General features: G+C 41.5%; 1 protein-coding gene across 1 annotated transcript; it reads right to left on the reverse strand.

The window, feature by feature from the left end:
- Positions 1-372: 372 nt before the first annotated feature.
- Positions 373-3,047, reverse strand: LOC102980345 (extended synaptotagmin-1-like). Its single transcript, XM_055079643.1, is given in 1 exon segment — positions 373-3,047. A coding segment is annotated over 1 exon segment (969 nt). The 5' UTR covers positions 2,795-3,047; the 3' UTR covers positions 373-1,825.
- Between the last annotated feature and the right edge of the window lie 12,431 nt (positions 3,048-15,478).

The following is a 15,478-nucleotide window of genomic DNA, read 5'->3' on the forward strand; positions in this document are numbered from 1 at the left end:
GACAAGTGTATATCACATTTTATTGTAAGAAAGCTGAATGAAAGATTCTGGAAATATTTGTTGAACTCTTCTGTATATCAGGTGCTGTTACACTTGCCTCCCATGGTTCAACCAAATCTACACGCTTTATTTTTCCATACGTTTTAGTAGTATAATATACAAATATATACTAACACCTTCCAAGTTTTTGTGACAGCATCTTATATATAAATCTTATACATACTAGGCAGAGTGCACAGATGATAGTAAATCTAAATGAATGAATTTTTATCCCTCTTGATCTTATTTTATTTGTGTCATAGGTCAGGTTCCTGGGAAACGGACTCTGAGATTCTGAGAGAGTCGTTCAGAAGTTTAATTTGAGGGTGCTCTCAGGAATAGTACTTGTGAAGAGTAAGGAAAGCAGAACAGGCAAAGGGAGAAGGTAAACCATGATGCAATTGGAAAAGAAGCCTCAGCTGATCCCATGCAGAGCTTAGGAACTGGGATGGTCCTTCAGAGTTGTTCCAAACTGAGACAAAGTGTCTGGGTCTTTTTGGATGCAGGCTGTCCCCAGCGTGGAGCATAATCTTGGGCAAGGTAGCTTCCTTCAGCTGAGGACAATTTTGGAAAAGGAACTGAGTTGTGAGCCATCAGCAGCCAATATCCCTCAGCAGGAGGAGTGAGTTCCTTGATCCAAGAGGGATGTGTTGGGCACACAGCATCCACTGTCAGCACACTATGTGAGATTGTATCATTTTGTCATAAAAAGAGAAATGACAGGATAGAAATAAACAAAGGGAGAAATGTGGGTAAAAAGGGAAGAAAAGGAAAATAATACATCAGTATTTTGGGAAAAAGGGAAAGTATAGCTTTCGCTAAAAGGCCTCATCCAGGTCCTCTTCTTCTGTGAAGTATCAGTATTTGGGAAAAAGTATCAGTATCAGTATTAGGGAGAAAGGGAAAGTAAATAAATCTAAAAATAAAAATTTGTGTGTACCAGCCACTATGATTTCATGCACAGCACATTCCTGGGGAAGGTAGTTGCTAAAATGGCCAAGGTCACAGAATGAGAGTTTTGGAAAACACCTGTGAATCATGATTCAGAGGATTGTGCCATAACGTTCAAAGCACATGAAAATGAATGGAAATGCATTCTGTTAAACTATTTCCTAACAGAGGTCATTCAGTCATAAGAACACTTTCAGAGCACGAAGAAGCAGGTTTGATGAATATTGATGCTGTAAGTGAAAGAACTTAAATTTAGCAAATTTGAGTCTTGGCTTATCTATGAATTGTCAACTTTTAATCATCCTATGGATGATTTTTAAATGATGTCCATTTGGCTTTGGAATTTGTTACAAGAATTTTGGAAGGAGCCCATTGATCATCTTGGTTTGGGTTTCCCCAGAAACGGACCTGAGACAAAGATTCAAGGGCTAGTTTCCTGGGGAAACTATGTGGGTTTTTTTTTGTTTTTTTGGTCTTTCAAAAAGCTGTATTTGGCATAAGCTAATGCCACTGCTAGTGCTGCCAGTGACCAGGCACAAACACAGAAGGTCCTGAGGAGCTGGGCAGAAAGGAGAATGTGCAGGCAGAGCAGGAAATAGCCAGCTCATGTCCCTGTCCCAGGAGCCCAGAAGGATAAAGGCCGTGCAGTAAAGGGTAACATATGGGCCTCCTCTTTGGTCATGCAAAGGCCCTATCATGGGCCTGGGAGGTGAGATGGCTGAGGGGTGCAGGCTCTGCCCTCAGACTCCAAGCTTTAGGCTCATCACATTGAGGCAGTGATACAGCGAGAGGCGAGGCAAGGAGACAGAGCAGTCAGGCTGGTAATCTCCGGCTCCTAGGAGCTGCCCTTGTCCTTGTCATCCATGAGGTCATACCACTGGACTGCACCCTGGGAAAGGTCTATCTCAGCGAGGTCCAACTGCACCTTCCCCAGCAGCTTATGCTCTCTTGACATGAAGGAGGAACTAGACTTCACAGAGACATCCAGCTTTCGCCGAAAGGCCTCATCCAGGGGCAATTTCCACTCAAACCGTTCATTGAATTCAGGATTTAGGGTCCTCTTCTCCTGTGAGGTCTTCCTCTTGGTGCCCCGGTTCTTGTCTGGCAGTAGCAACAGTGACATGTAGGCGTCGGGGGGATCCCGTCCATTTTGTCGAAAAGCCCAACAACTGTGAATGACGCTGACCACCTTGCGTTCTTCACTGTAGTACCAAACAGTCAGTTTCACCTGGCCCAGAGTCCAGGCTGGAGCCTCAAGGGGACTGTCACTGTGTGTTAGGCGCTGCCGGAGCTCTGGGGCTGAGGAAGTGATGTGAGGGAGTCCCCTCCAGAGCTCTGGTTCTTCGCTCAGAGATGAGGAGCTGTGGCTCTAGCTGTGGCTGTGAACTTCCACCCCTGAGTGCTGGGACACCAGGATCCTGAGCTGTGCTCGCAGTAGCTCCTGCCCTGGACCATTGCTGAGCATAAACCAGCGGTCCAAGCAGAGCCGGTCAGCCACGAGGAGCTCGGAGAAAGGCAGGGATAACAAGCCCAGTGTGACAGTCCCCTCACCCCGAACCTGCAACTCCAGGCTCTCAGAGTTTGGTTTCCTGATGAGAGAGGAGGCACTCTCATCCCAGACAGGGGCTGACGTTTGGAAGACAGTCTTAGTTTTATGAGAAGTATCTCCCAAAGCAAGAGTAGCATAAGGGCTGGGAGGCCTGGTACCTTTTCGGAGCCACAGGTCCTCAGCCCGCTCCAGGTAGACGGAGAGCAGGGCTGCCGCCAGTTCTGCACTCTTCTGAGTCTGGATCAAACTGTTCATCTGCAGCACCTCCTCTAACTCAGCAGCAGTGGGACGGGGGTCAGATGCTCCAGACGCAAGTGTAGGCAGCCAGATGAGACATCCTCCAGGGTCAGCCACTCATCAAGGAAGCCATTGTTTAGGACTGTAGTGAGACTCACTTTACACCTGCCCAGAAAGTCATCCTTGTCCAGGTCCTTGTCAAAAACCTCACCCTCTAGCTCTTGGCCTGGAATTGATGTGATGATCACCTCAAAGACCTCGTTCCAGGGGGGATTGAGATCTTCCTCAACAACGCGACTCTGGAAGCTTCGTCCTCCCAGGTTTAGGAAATGTTAGATGGTAGCAGGTGGTGATATAGGGATAGAGAATGCAGCCCATCAAAGGTAGTCAGGAGCTTAACCTTACTGTGAAAAACGAAACACACTGGAGAATTATCTTGACGGAGGGGCAAGGAAGCAGGGGTACTAGTCACCAGGGCTTATTGTTCTCTCAACTTCAGGTCTGCTTTGTGCACAGGGGGAGCAGTCTCCCTGGGCTTAAGGAAGTGGCCGGGGGGGACAGAGAGGCGGAAACTGACTGTTGGAAGCCTGCAAATCAAGCCTGAGGGGTGCATGTAGGGAACTGTCAAGGCAGCCTCTGCTACATTGATGGTCTGAATGTATTTTGCTTGTTATGATATTAAAGTTGGTTTCCATCCCTGAGAATGTGCCAAGTTGTGGCCAGGGAAGAGAGAGCTGGCTGTGTGCCGAGAAACAGGAGGAAACCCTTGTGAGATTAAACATTCGAGCGTGGGCTGGGCACAGGGCCATGGAGGGTTGACAGCAGCCTGAGCAGGCACTCACGCCATAGGAAACGTCCTGTAGATGAGAGCTCATTACGGTCACCAAAGGTGAAAGGTGGGGGAAGAGATAAATTGGGAGATTGGGATTGACATATACACACTGCTATACATAGAATAGATAACCAACAAGGACCTACTGTATAGCACATGGAACTCTGCTCAATATTCTGTGATAACTTACATGGGAAAAGAATTCGAAAACGAATAGATATATGTATATGTATACATATATATGAATCACTTTGCCATACTTCTAAAACTAACACAACATTGTAAATCAACTGTCGTCCAATAGAAAATAAATTTTAAAATAAATAAATAAATGAGAGCTCACATGGGCAGTTTCCTGCAGTCGTCCATTTGGACCATAAGACTCCTGAGCTGGAGAATAATGGCAGAGTGGAAAGTTTTCAGGTGGCAGTTACCTTGGTCCTGTGCCAGGTGTATTACTCACCGCTCACAAAGCTCCAGCTGGTATTTACCACCCAACAAAAGGGGAAAGAAAAGAGAAGTTCTGCTGATCTTCATGTCACAGAAGGCATGAAAGAGGAGACAATGCATTGGGGAAGAATGAGAACATTTTCCCATGGTCCTCATTTATTTTTATCACAGGATATCAGTTATTTGTACCACTTTAGGGAAAATAAGAATCTAAAGAGTTTTGATTCTTTAACTAAATTTTGTTTATTAGCCTCATATCTAAGGAAATCACATTTAATCGGCTCACTTCCTGAAGAGCTAGTTTGATATCCTTGACTTAGATTACTGCTGTGCAGTTAGAATCAGCTTCCCCCTCTCCTCCCATGCAGAGCTGAAGGGCAATGCTGGGGCTCCCAGGACATGCAGTAAAGGTTGAACAAGAGACGTCCTGACCCTGCACATTTTCTTATGTCTTCACTAAGAAAATCCCCCTAAAAATTTAATCTGTTAAAAACCAGCCAGGATCATATTACCAAAGAGGAAGGTGTTTAATTCATTTATTTATTTAACAAATCTTTATGTACTTTATGGACAATGTACAGAGAGCTGAGAGGGAGGCAAAAATGAGTGGGCCATGTCTCTAGTCCTTAGGGAACTTATTGGTATTCAACACGGAAGGCATGAAAGTAATTAATTATAACCCAACAAGAAGTGAAATGGTACTCTGATATCCTGTGAGAACATTAGTGGTGATAGCCCTTCTCTCATTAAGTTTTATTACCCTTATATTTCATGCCACATTATTTAGCAGTTTTTAAAATTTCTGCCCTCAATTTTGTATGGTTTTCATATGGCTTTCCCAGCTCAAATGATAACCTTCTTACGGTCGGAAAGGAGATAGTAAAAGCTGTGCTTCCTGATCTTTAAGTGTGTACAAATGCCCACAGTTCTGCACATCCAACAAGCTCCTTGGACCAGCTCTGCTAACCCTTACAGCACTCGCCACACCGTTCAGCAAATCAGATTCAGACTGCAAATTACTTTTGAAACTATCAGTCACTTTTATTGCACCTGACAGGCAAGCTAGGGATTGCTAAAATACAATAGATACTTCATGTGCTCAGAAAGTTGTAGGGTAAATTGAATGTGTTAGGATACCATCTCCCCAACATTTACCCCATGATGCTATTCTATGTGCACAGGTCTAAAGATTAAACAGAGACACATATCCCATGCTTTTTAAAGGGAACGAAATGTGTCTTCATATTTTACCTGTGGTCCATTTATGGAATTGCTGAGGTAACATTCCCCCAGCGTTGTTATATTTGCTTTGCAGAGTAAGTTCTTTTGTAAGGAAGGGTGTGGAACTGAGTGCTGTTAACAGGCTCCAGAACAGAGCTCAGGTTTCAATGCTGTGTCACAATTTTAGAACAACGGGTGGCCAGAGCCTACAGCTAATCTGGTCCAGGCCTCCGAAGAAGCATGTTCAATGCGGGCTTCAGCCTGCTCTGTCTTGATACTTCTGCTCCCCACCTACCAGATTAATATTGAAGGGAATTCTACATGCCTCAATCTTCTGTATCCAAGCTCTTCCTTACACCGTGCAAGTCCCCTTTAGTTACCTAGTGCCTCCCATACCTCCCCAAACTGCCCTCTACTGCCTCTCCTTTGACCCTGACTGCTCTCTCTGCCAAACTTCCCACCCTTTGGAACTTTTCTTCTTCGAACTGCAACTTGAATGATTTTACACAACACAGGTCTGATCAAGTCATTCGCTGTCTTAAATTCCTCTAAATGTCTCCCATTGCCCTCAGAAAATGTTGGAATTCCCTAACATAATGGAGAAAGCCCCCTCTTCCCACTTGCCAGCCCTGAAATGTGTGTTCCTCTTCAGGTCCTGCAATGTCCCATGCTCTCCACCCCTAGTTCTTCCAGGGCTATTTCCTCTGTCTACACTCTTCCTCTGGTTTTATTCCTCCTCTACTTTAGGTTTCACTTAGCAGTATCTGTACTGGGGACTCCTTCCTTGACACCAGGACACAAGCTAACAGGGTCTGCCTGTGTTTGTATCAATGCTCTTAAACGCTGCAGGATCATTTCCTCTTTCCTTATCTGCTCTCCCTGTTAAGACATAGAGGTTCCTGAACAGGCCTTGTCTTTGTCTTGTTCACATGCTACACACGTGGCCTAGCACACAGCGGGTTCTCACTAGGGCCATCATCAGGAGCACTTGGAAGGGAGCTGAACATTTGGGGTTTAACACTCGTCAGTGCAGTCTTGAAATTCTGAATCATTTGTCTTTGGATTTATGCTTTATAAGTGAAGTCAATGGAATGATGGAGCATGTGCCAGGGGCGTGGAGCCTAGGCTCCCACCTGGTCCCACCTAGTCCCACCTGGTCCCTGGGAGGCTCCTCCACCTCCGACCCGTGATCACTGTCTCCCTCGCCCATTCCCCTCCAGCACCCCGCTTTGGTGCAGGAACAATGAGGGATTGGGCAGGTCCTTGTGCTCATATGTGGAGTCCTGCACAGAGTCTGCAGCATCTGTGAGGATATGCACTCTCTTTGCAAGTACCCATGTGTCCAAGGGGACATGATGCTGAGCAGCAAATAAAAAACAAAAGGACAGGGCTTCCCTGGTGGCGCAGTGGTTGAGAGTCCGCCTGCCGATGCAGGGGACAGGGGTTTGTGCCCCGGTCCGGGAAGATCCCACCTGCCGCGGAGCGGCTGGGCCCGCGAGCCATGGCCGCTGAGCCTGCACGTCCGGAGCCTGTGCTCGCAACGGGAGAGGCCACAACAGTGAGAGGCCCGCGTACGGAAAAAAAAAAAAGGACAGGTTGAGAAGGAGACTCAGAAGAAAAAAACCAACACTTTTTTCCTCCTTTTTGAACAAGGTACCCTGCATTTTCATTTTGCACTGGGCCCCACAAATTATGTAGCTATCTCTGGCTCTCCATGAGTGTTTGTTGAATAGATGAATCAAAGGAATTTGATAAGCCAAATGCATGTTTCTTCAAAGCAACCACCTTGGTGGATTTTCCAGTAGCTGTAATTTCCTGTAACATTTTTGGAACTTCTTTTTGAGAAGGTCACCATTTGGTCACAAATATTTTTTGAACATTTATTACACCAGGTTCTGGTGTATAGCAGTGAACTATTCAGATAAGGCTATGGAAAATCTTCATCCTTAAAATTGCTTTGGGGTGGATTTACTTCTCTAAAGAAGTCAAAAGTCTCTGGGGGGTCATATCTGGTGAACAAAGCGGGCCATAAAACTAAGTAATATCAATAATACCACTTGGGACTAAAATAAACTTTGTAACTATGGAACCATAAATTAAAAACACTGGGTTTCTTATGTGAGTAAACTGGTTCTGAAGATAATTTTCAAATATAAGTTTCAAAAACATTTTGAATTACTTTTAGTAAATGAAGAGTATCTTAAGGGGACTATCTTGAAGCATAAATTATACTTTAAATATAGAAACTGGAGTAAATAATTTTTGAAGAAGGCTTTTTTGGGTAATTTCTGTGTTGTTTTTAATTTTCTTAAACATTACTTTTTCATCTAATTCCATACACAAGAGAAATCTGCAGCTGATCAAAATGTGGTTATTAGTAGTAACCTGCTTCCATGATCGCATTGTTCTTACAATGTCCATCATGATTTGTTTGCTTCTCTACTAGAGCTTCCAAATTATGATTTTGTTCATCATTTTTGGAGCCCTGTGATAACCTACTTATTTTGCAGTACATCTCCTATCTAGGCTGGTCCCTGTTAGCTGTGTTATTTTAACCTCTTAGTGCCTTAGTTTCCTCATAGGATTGTGAGGAATATTAACACATGCAAAGACCTTAGACTACTACCTGGTGAACAGTAAATGCCACATAAGAATTTCATTACAATAATTGCTATGATCTGGCCCCATGCATCCAGGCAAGGTGTAGGCAAAATTGTTCTCTAATGGGACAGACAGTAGATAATTGAGGCTTTGTGGGTCAGATGATCTCTGTCACAACTACTCAAGTCTATCGTTGTAATGCTGAAATCACCCTTAGACCATACTTTTATGAATGGGCATGACTAAGTTTCAATAAAACTTTATTTACAAAAACAGGTGGCCAGTCAGATTGTGCCCATGTGCAATTCATCTGCTGACCACCCCTGCCCCCCACCCACAGACACACCTTTTTGACAGGTGAGTGTGAAGGCTTAGCCAGGAGTCAAGAGTGAGGAGCAACGGTGACATCAGTCCTCTGAAGTCCAGGTCACAGTAGTAACAGGCTTCTCTAGGTGTGATGGCCCATAGTGAGGGCAGAGGTGCCATCTCTGTGGACAGTGCCATGGGGGCTGGTGGAGGTAGTAGAGGAGATAGGCTACAGCTGGAGAACTCCATGTAGCTCACTCTCCAGAATTAATTCTGTCCTGACAAGTTGATTCAATGAGCATTTCATAAACACCTGCTCAGTGGCTATGTATGCAATGGTTTACTGTATTTTCATGGTAGCCTATTGTATAATTTATTTAACTATACAAGGGCCATACTTCAACCAATTGATATTCAATACTCATCTCTAATTTAATCTTTCAAAAGCTAGAGAAAAATTTTTTCTATAATATTCTTTGCCTATATAGTTCTTGGTGAGTCTAAATATTAGAAGAAAGTGGAACCCTACTCAGTTTTACTGGCCCTTGACCTGCTTGTCAATCTCTTCCCCCCAGAGTGACCTCAAAGGAGCCAGGAAGTTAAGTCTTGTATTTTTTTTCATATCAGATCAGCATGCAATATACTTGCCTAAGTAATAAGTATTATCTAGATAGATAGTTAGATATGGAGAGGATATTTGTTTTCTCTATGAATGTGATGTCTTAATGTGCCTGGCAGTCAGCATCTCCTCTTTTGCAATACTCTTCCCGTTTTGCTCGGGTACTCTCCTTAAGGTAACAAAAGGTCACTCCTTCCCAGAGTATAACATATTCTACGTTCCATTGTGCTTTCCAGAGGCAGGGTTTTACCTACAAGCTTGAGGATGATCCAGACTTAAAGTGGTCTCTTATTAGAACAACAAAAGAAATTTTGATTCACTGATTGATTGATTCAAGAAATGTCTACTCACCTGCTCATCATATGTACCACACAGGTCCTTGGAGGGACAGGAATGAATAGATACCACTTCTGCTCTCATGGAACTTGCTGTTTGCTGGTAGAGGCACATGTTAAACAATTATCAAACAGATAAGACAGCATGTAATTAGAACTAGCAAGAACTGATAGAAAGGAAATGAAAGTTTATAAGATATCTCAAATATTGCTGGTCATAGCAATCATCTAGGGCCCTTGTTAAAATAATGGATTCCTTTTGGTCCCATCACAGATCTGCTGAATCATGATCTCTAGGGAACTCCATATATTTCACAAGTAGTCCAGACAATCCTTACGAACAAGCACGCTTGGAAAACCCTGGTCGAACAGAATTTAAAGCAAAAACAACAACTCTAACTTCCAACCAGGCTTTCATTCTAAAGAAGGCTTATTTGGCATGTCTTTGAAGATTGGTTATAATAAGTGGCAGAAAACTTCCAATTCAAATTTGTGTTTGCTGATGCTGATGACCTATGGACTTGAATGCCACCTTTATGAAACCTTCATTAAGTTGCTAGGCAATGGGCTACTCTACCAGCTGGATTTAGTTTCCTAGATACAAGACTTTCTGAAACTCCTGCAGTTTTCTTTCTCTTCATTAAAAAAAAAATTCTTATCCAGAAAATATGCCATTGAGAATATTTACTTAATAACTTAACAATCTTCTCCCTTCGGAACCCCCAGCATACTCAGCAGACTTCATGGCAGGCTTTAGTTTAACCCATTCAGGTTTTGACTTGGCCTCAGTGAGAGAAGTGGTCCCTCTTAACAGGTTATGAATATCATTATACTGTATTTACACTGTTTAGCTTTAATGTGTTTGGCTTTTTAAAAGTGGTATTTAAGTTTGGAATATTCCTATTGTAAAACATTGTAAAATTTCCACTAGTATTTTAGACTATTTTGTGTTAAAAATAATGTTTACAGCTTTTTTCTCAATTAAATGTAATTTATTCATAGTAGATATTTGTAGAACCTATAAAGAATGAAATTTTAAATTTAAAAATCACCCATAATCCTACTACCCAGCAACATCTGTTAGCATTTTAGTCTATTGTTAATTTTTAATATATTACTTTCAATTGATCACTCATTGATAGATAGTTATAACTGGGATTATACTCTATATCAAGTTTGTATCCAGATCCTTTAACAAAACTTGATACCATGAGCATTTTTCCATTAAAATTTAGAATGTCTTTTTGATAAGTACATTATATTCTATCATATTGGTATGCAAACATTTATTTAATAATTTTTTCATTGCTTCAGTTTTATATGGTTTTAAACTTTTCACTTTCATACATAACATTGGCATAAACCCCTTTGTATGTAAATCTATATCTGTAGCTATGACATCTTACAAGACAGTCCTAGTCATGAAATTGCTGGATTGAAAGATATGCTTTTTTTTGAGATTAATACATGTTGCCAAATTGCTTTTCAGGAATTGAAAGGATTCCATCATTGAGTAGATGGATCCACAGGGACCAATAAACACTAGGAAATAGATGTGATTTATGGATGCACCAATTAGCCTCCATGTGTTCTGTGATCCCAGACTTGTATTCCTAACTCTGACAATATATTTTCACAAATGCATACCATTGGTAGCACATGGAAAGAGCCATATCAACTCATCTCTGCTATTGCACCAAAGTCTTGAAGAACATGTCTTACTGATGATAAGTACCAGGCTATCTTTATATGCAAAGGGCAGCTTATGACTGCCATGGAACCATGGTCTGTATCTCTGCTTATATTATAAGCACTATTGTTAATTGTTGTTTAAAGGGGAGATACAGCTAGTGAATAATAATACTAAGCACTGGTGAATAATAATACTAGGATTCCTATTCGTGGGGGATATATTCTCAGTCCTCAAACGGAAACAAATTCTCAGTGCTTTTTCTTGTTAATTGTCTCTAAGAAAAGATGAAATTCTGGTGCTCATTGCTTCATACTTTGTAAAATATCTTTTTCAGCTTTCTCTCCCCACTCAACTTTCAATTGTGTATAATGTCTCCATGAACCTTAGTTATGAAAAACAAGTAAAAGGAAAGCTTACCTTTTCAGTAACTTTTCAGTCCTAGTTACCCCAAGTTACAAGGACACACTTAATTATACTTAAGAGAAGTTGTCGTGTGAGTGGGTGTGCCCAGTGACGTGTGATGAACTGCTATTCCCACCAAATGAATCAGTTGGTATAAGAAAGGTACCATAATTTACTTGAATAGACTAGGGCTTGGGTTGCGTGTGTGTGTGTGTGTGTGTGTGTGTGTGTGTGTGAGGTGAAACATTATTTTCATGTGTGTCTGTGTGTGTGTGTGTGTGTGTGTGTGTGAGAGAGAGAGAGAGAGAGAGAGAGAGAGAGAGAGAGAGAGAGAGAGAAAGGGAAAAGTTATGTGTCCTGTTTCACATACAAGCGCAGGTCATACCCTATATGTGGCTTCTGGCCTCAAGCAGTGAAGATTGCAGAAATCTCCAGGATGATGAGAACATTCAGAAGCACCTCAAGGGCTTATGTTCCCACTTAATCTGATTTCTTTCCACCCTCTGTTGGCAATTCCTTACCAGCCTGAGTTTAGCAAAGCTACAGAACAATGAGAGATACTCAAACTGGTCGGGTGGGGACGAACCCCTAACCATAGGTAGCTGCCTTTAAGAGAAATCTTAAGGGAGAGGGACAGCGTGGGTGTGGGACAGGAAAGGAGGCTGGAAGAAGACAGGTAGAAGTGGAAGCTGCTCTTACTACAGGAGGAGTCTCCACACCAGAGTTCTAAAAAGTAGCATCCCCAGGGCTCTCTGTGGTTAAAGTAGGTACAGCACCATTCTGTCAAATATTTTCTTATGTATTACCTTATTTGGCTTTTGCAACACCTTTGAAATAAACAGAACAAGTATTACAGGTCTGCAATCCTTTATTTGAAACCCTTAAGGCCAGATATTTTAGATTTCAGAATTTATCAGAATTTAGACAAGTGATATAATGCCAGTTATGTATGTTATGAAACACTCCTAGTAGGGTCTGGGACAACATCCTATTTTCAGGCACATTAATATTTCAGTAATGAGGAATATGGGCATCCACAGTAAGGAGATAAAGACTATAAACAGCCTCATCTCAGTCTAGGTTAGGTTTCTGTAGCCAAATGAGTTATGAAAAGCCATTAGTTTTTCAGAGATTTATGAAGCTTGCAACTGAAGATAAGGAATTATGGCCTCAATTATCCCCATTATATAGATGAGGAAACAAGTCCAGAGGCATTAAGTGATATATCCAATGTTAGTTTTAGATTATTTTAAAATGGAATTATTATGAATGTTCCAAGATTATCTAAAACAATATAAGTACTTATTTTAACATTCACTCAGGGAGAGTTTTATTTTGAGCGTTTTGATTCCTTGGCAAAAAATGTTTTTTTCTATCTCTGTCTCCCTGAAGTCTATTACATTTTTGTATTATGTTTCTCAAAATGGGACCTTGGGATTTTAGATTTCCCCTTTGGTTCAGATGAGTGCTTCTCCAAAATTCATTGTAGTCTCAGTCATGGACATGGTTGAAGGGAGCACTTTCATAAAAGGGGTAAACGTTTATCGAAACTTAACTATACATAAAGAGTGGTCCTGAGAAGAAAAAAATAAGCAACAAGGGTCTTTCAGTGCTTCCCTAGCCAAAGCACTAAGAGGAATAGTCTTTGGAAAGCAACAGAAATATAAACCACACTCAGATGGGCCTAGGTGTGACCAAAATAGACTCTGACTTTGAAAGAACACTGCCTACATCAAAACATACAACACTCTTTAAAAGGAGTTTGCTGGCACATCTCGGAGTGCCAATCCTGTACTCACTTGCCGCTTGTTCCTCAACAGTAGATGACACTATTCCAATGCCTGAGCAAACTAGATGGTGACCAGTGACTATGAACTGACTCAGAAAAACTCAGCATTATTGAAGAAACAATGAGCTGAGAGTCAGCTAGTCTTGTCCAGTCAGACCCAGGCCCCCTCCTAACTTGCTATGTTATTTGGCCATGATCGTGCTTACAATCTTTAGTTTCAGTAATTATAGTTACTTTTGAATATATGTGCATAAAAGAATTCAGAAACAGACACACAAAAGGTTTTGTATGTATTAGTAAGAAACCAAAATTGTTGAAAAGGGTTCATTGTACAGAGATTTCCCCTATGTGACCTGCCCTCACACAGGCACACCCTCCCCCATTATCAACATCCCCCACGAGATGGTGCATTTGTTACAACTGATGAATCTACATTGACACATCATAATCACCCAAAGTCCATAGTTTACCTTAGGGTTCACTCTTGGTGGTGTATATTCTATGGGTTTAGACAAACGTGTAATGACATGTATCCGTCATTATGGTATCATACAGAGTAAAAATACTCTGTGCTCTCCCTATTCATCCACATTCACCAGCCCCCCCACCAATTCTGGCAACAAGTGATCTTTTACTGTCTTCATAGTTTTGCCTTTTCCAGAATGTCATACAGTTGTAATCATATAGTATGTAGCCTTTTCAGATTGGCTTCTTTTACTTAGTAATATGTATTTACGTGTTTTCAGTGTCTTTTCACAGCTTGATAGCTCATTTGTTTTTAGTGCTGAATAATATTTCATTGTATATTCAGTTTATTTTTTCTATTAACCTACTGAAAGACATCTTGGTTATTTCCAAGTTTTGGAAATTATGAAGAAAGCTGCTATAAAACATTACACAAGGGCTTCCCTGGTGGCGCAGTGGTTGAGAGTCCGCCTGCCGATGCAGGGGACACGGGTTTGTGCCCCGGTCCGGGAAGGTCCCACATGCCACGGAGCAGCTGGGCCCATGAGCCATTGTTGTTGAGCCTGTGCGTCCGGAGCCTGTGCGCTGCAACGGGAGAGGCCACAACAGTGAAAGGCCTGCGTACCGCAAAAAAAAAAAAAAAACATTGGTTTATGTGTGGACATAAGTTTTCAGCTCCTTTGGGTAAATACCTAGAAGCACAATTGCTGAATCATATGGTTAGAGTATGTTTATTTTTGTAAGAAACCACCAAACTGTCTTCTAAAGTGGCTGCTCCATTTTGCATTCCCACCAGCAATGAATGAGAGTTCCTGTTGCTTCATATCCTTACCAGTATTTGGAGCTGTCAGTGTTATGGATTTTGGCCATTCAAACAGGCATGCAGTGGTATTTCATGGTTGTTTTAATTTGCATTTCCCTAATAACATATGATGTTGAGCATATTTTCATATGCTTAACTGCCATCTCTATATCTTCTTTGGTAAGCTGTCTGTTAAAGTCTTTGGCCCATTTTGTAATTGGGTGTGTATTATTTTATTGTTGAGTTTTAAGTGTTCTTTACATATTTCGGATAGCAGTCCATTACCAGATGTATCATTTGCAAATATTTTCTCTCTTAAAATGCTTTTTAAGTCTTGAAGGGGAAGTGTCTCTATCAAGGAAGAGGAATGGTGGTGATCGTGGTGTTACATCGTAGGTGAACTGTATGTGTACACATAGATTTCCTGTCACATTTACCTTGATCTTAGTGATCTGTATCCTTCTCTCTCTCTCTCTCTGCTTAACTCTTCGAGTAATAATAGGCTCCAGAGTGTCTGGGAGGATACTGGCCTAGGGATTTAGTGCTCCAGTGGAGACAGGTAAGTTTCACAGACTATATACATCCAGCTCAGTTTTCAGTTCCAGACATGTTTATCCTGAGGACATCAAATTCAACCTGTTCATGGACATGGATCATCTCTGGTTGTTCCTCCTGCAGCTTCTAGACCTAAGGAGTCACTATGTTCTATCAATTTTACTTCCAAACTATCTCTTATATCAGACTTAACATTTTCTATTTCCTTTGTCATTGCCTTAGCCCATGCTTTGTAACCCAGGGCCATCTAATAGAAGTATAATGTGAGCCACATATGTAATTTAAAATTTTCTAGTAGCCACATTTAAAAATGTCAAAAGACATAGGGGAAATTAATTTTAATGTTTATTTAACCCAACATATCCAAAATATTTTCATTTCAACATGTAATCAATATGAATAACAAGATTCCACTCTTCTTGTGTGTGTCAAATCTTTTAAGCTTGCAGCACATCTCAATTAACATGTGCCATATTTCGAGGACTCAGTAACTGCCATGTTGAGCAGTGCAGTTTGAACCAATCTCCTTGCTCTTAGTATCTCTCCTTTCCATCCTTTTATATGGTCTGTAATATATCATTTCCCTCCTTAATGCCCTCTGATGGTGGGTCTGTAACTGCATGCAGAAAAAA

The sequence above is a fragment of the Physeter macrocephalus genome, chromosome 18, assembly GCF_002837175.3.
Source record: "Physeter macrocephalus isolate SW-GA chromosome 18, ASM283717v5, whole genome shotgun sequence".
Lineage (NCBI taxonomy): Eukaryota > Metazoa > Chordata > Mammalia > Artiodactyla > Physeteridae > Physeter > Physeter macrocephalus.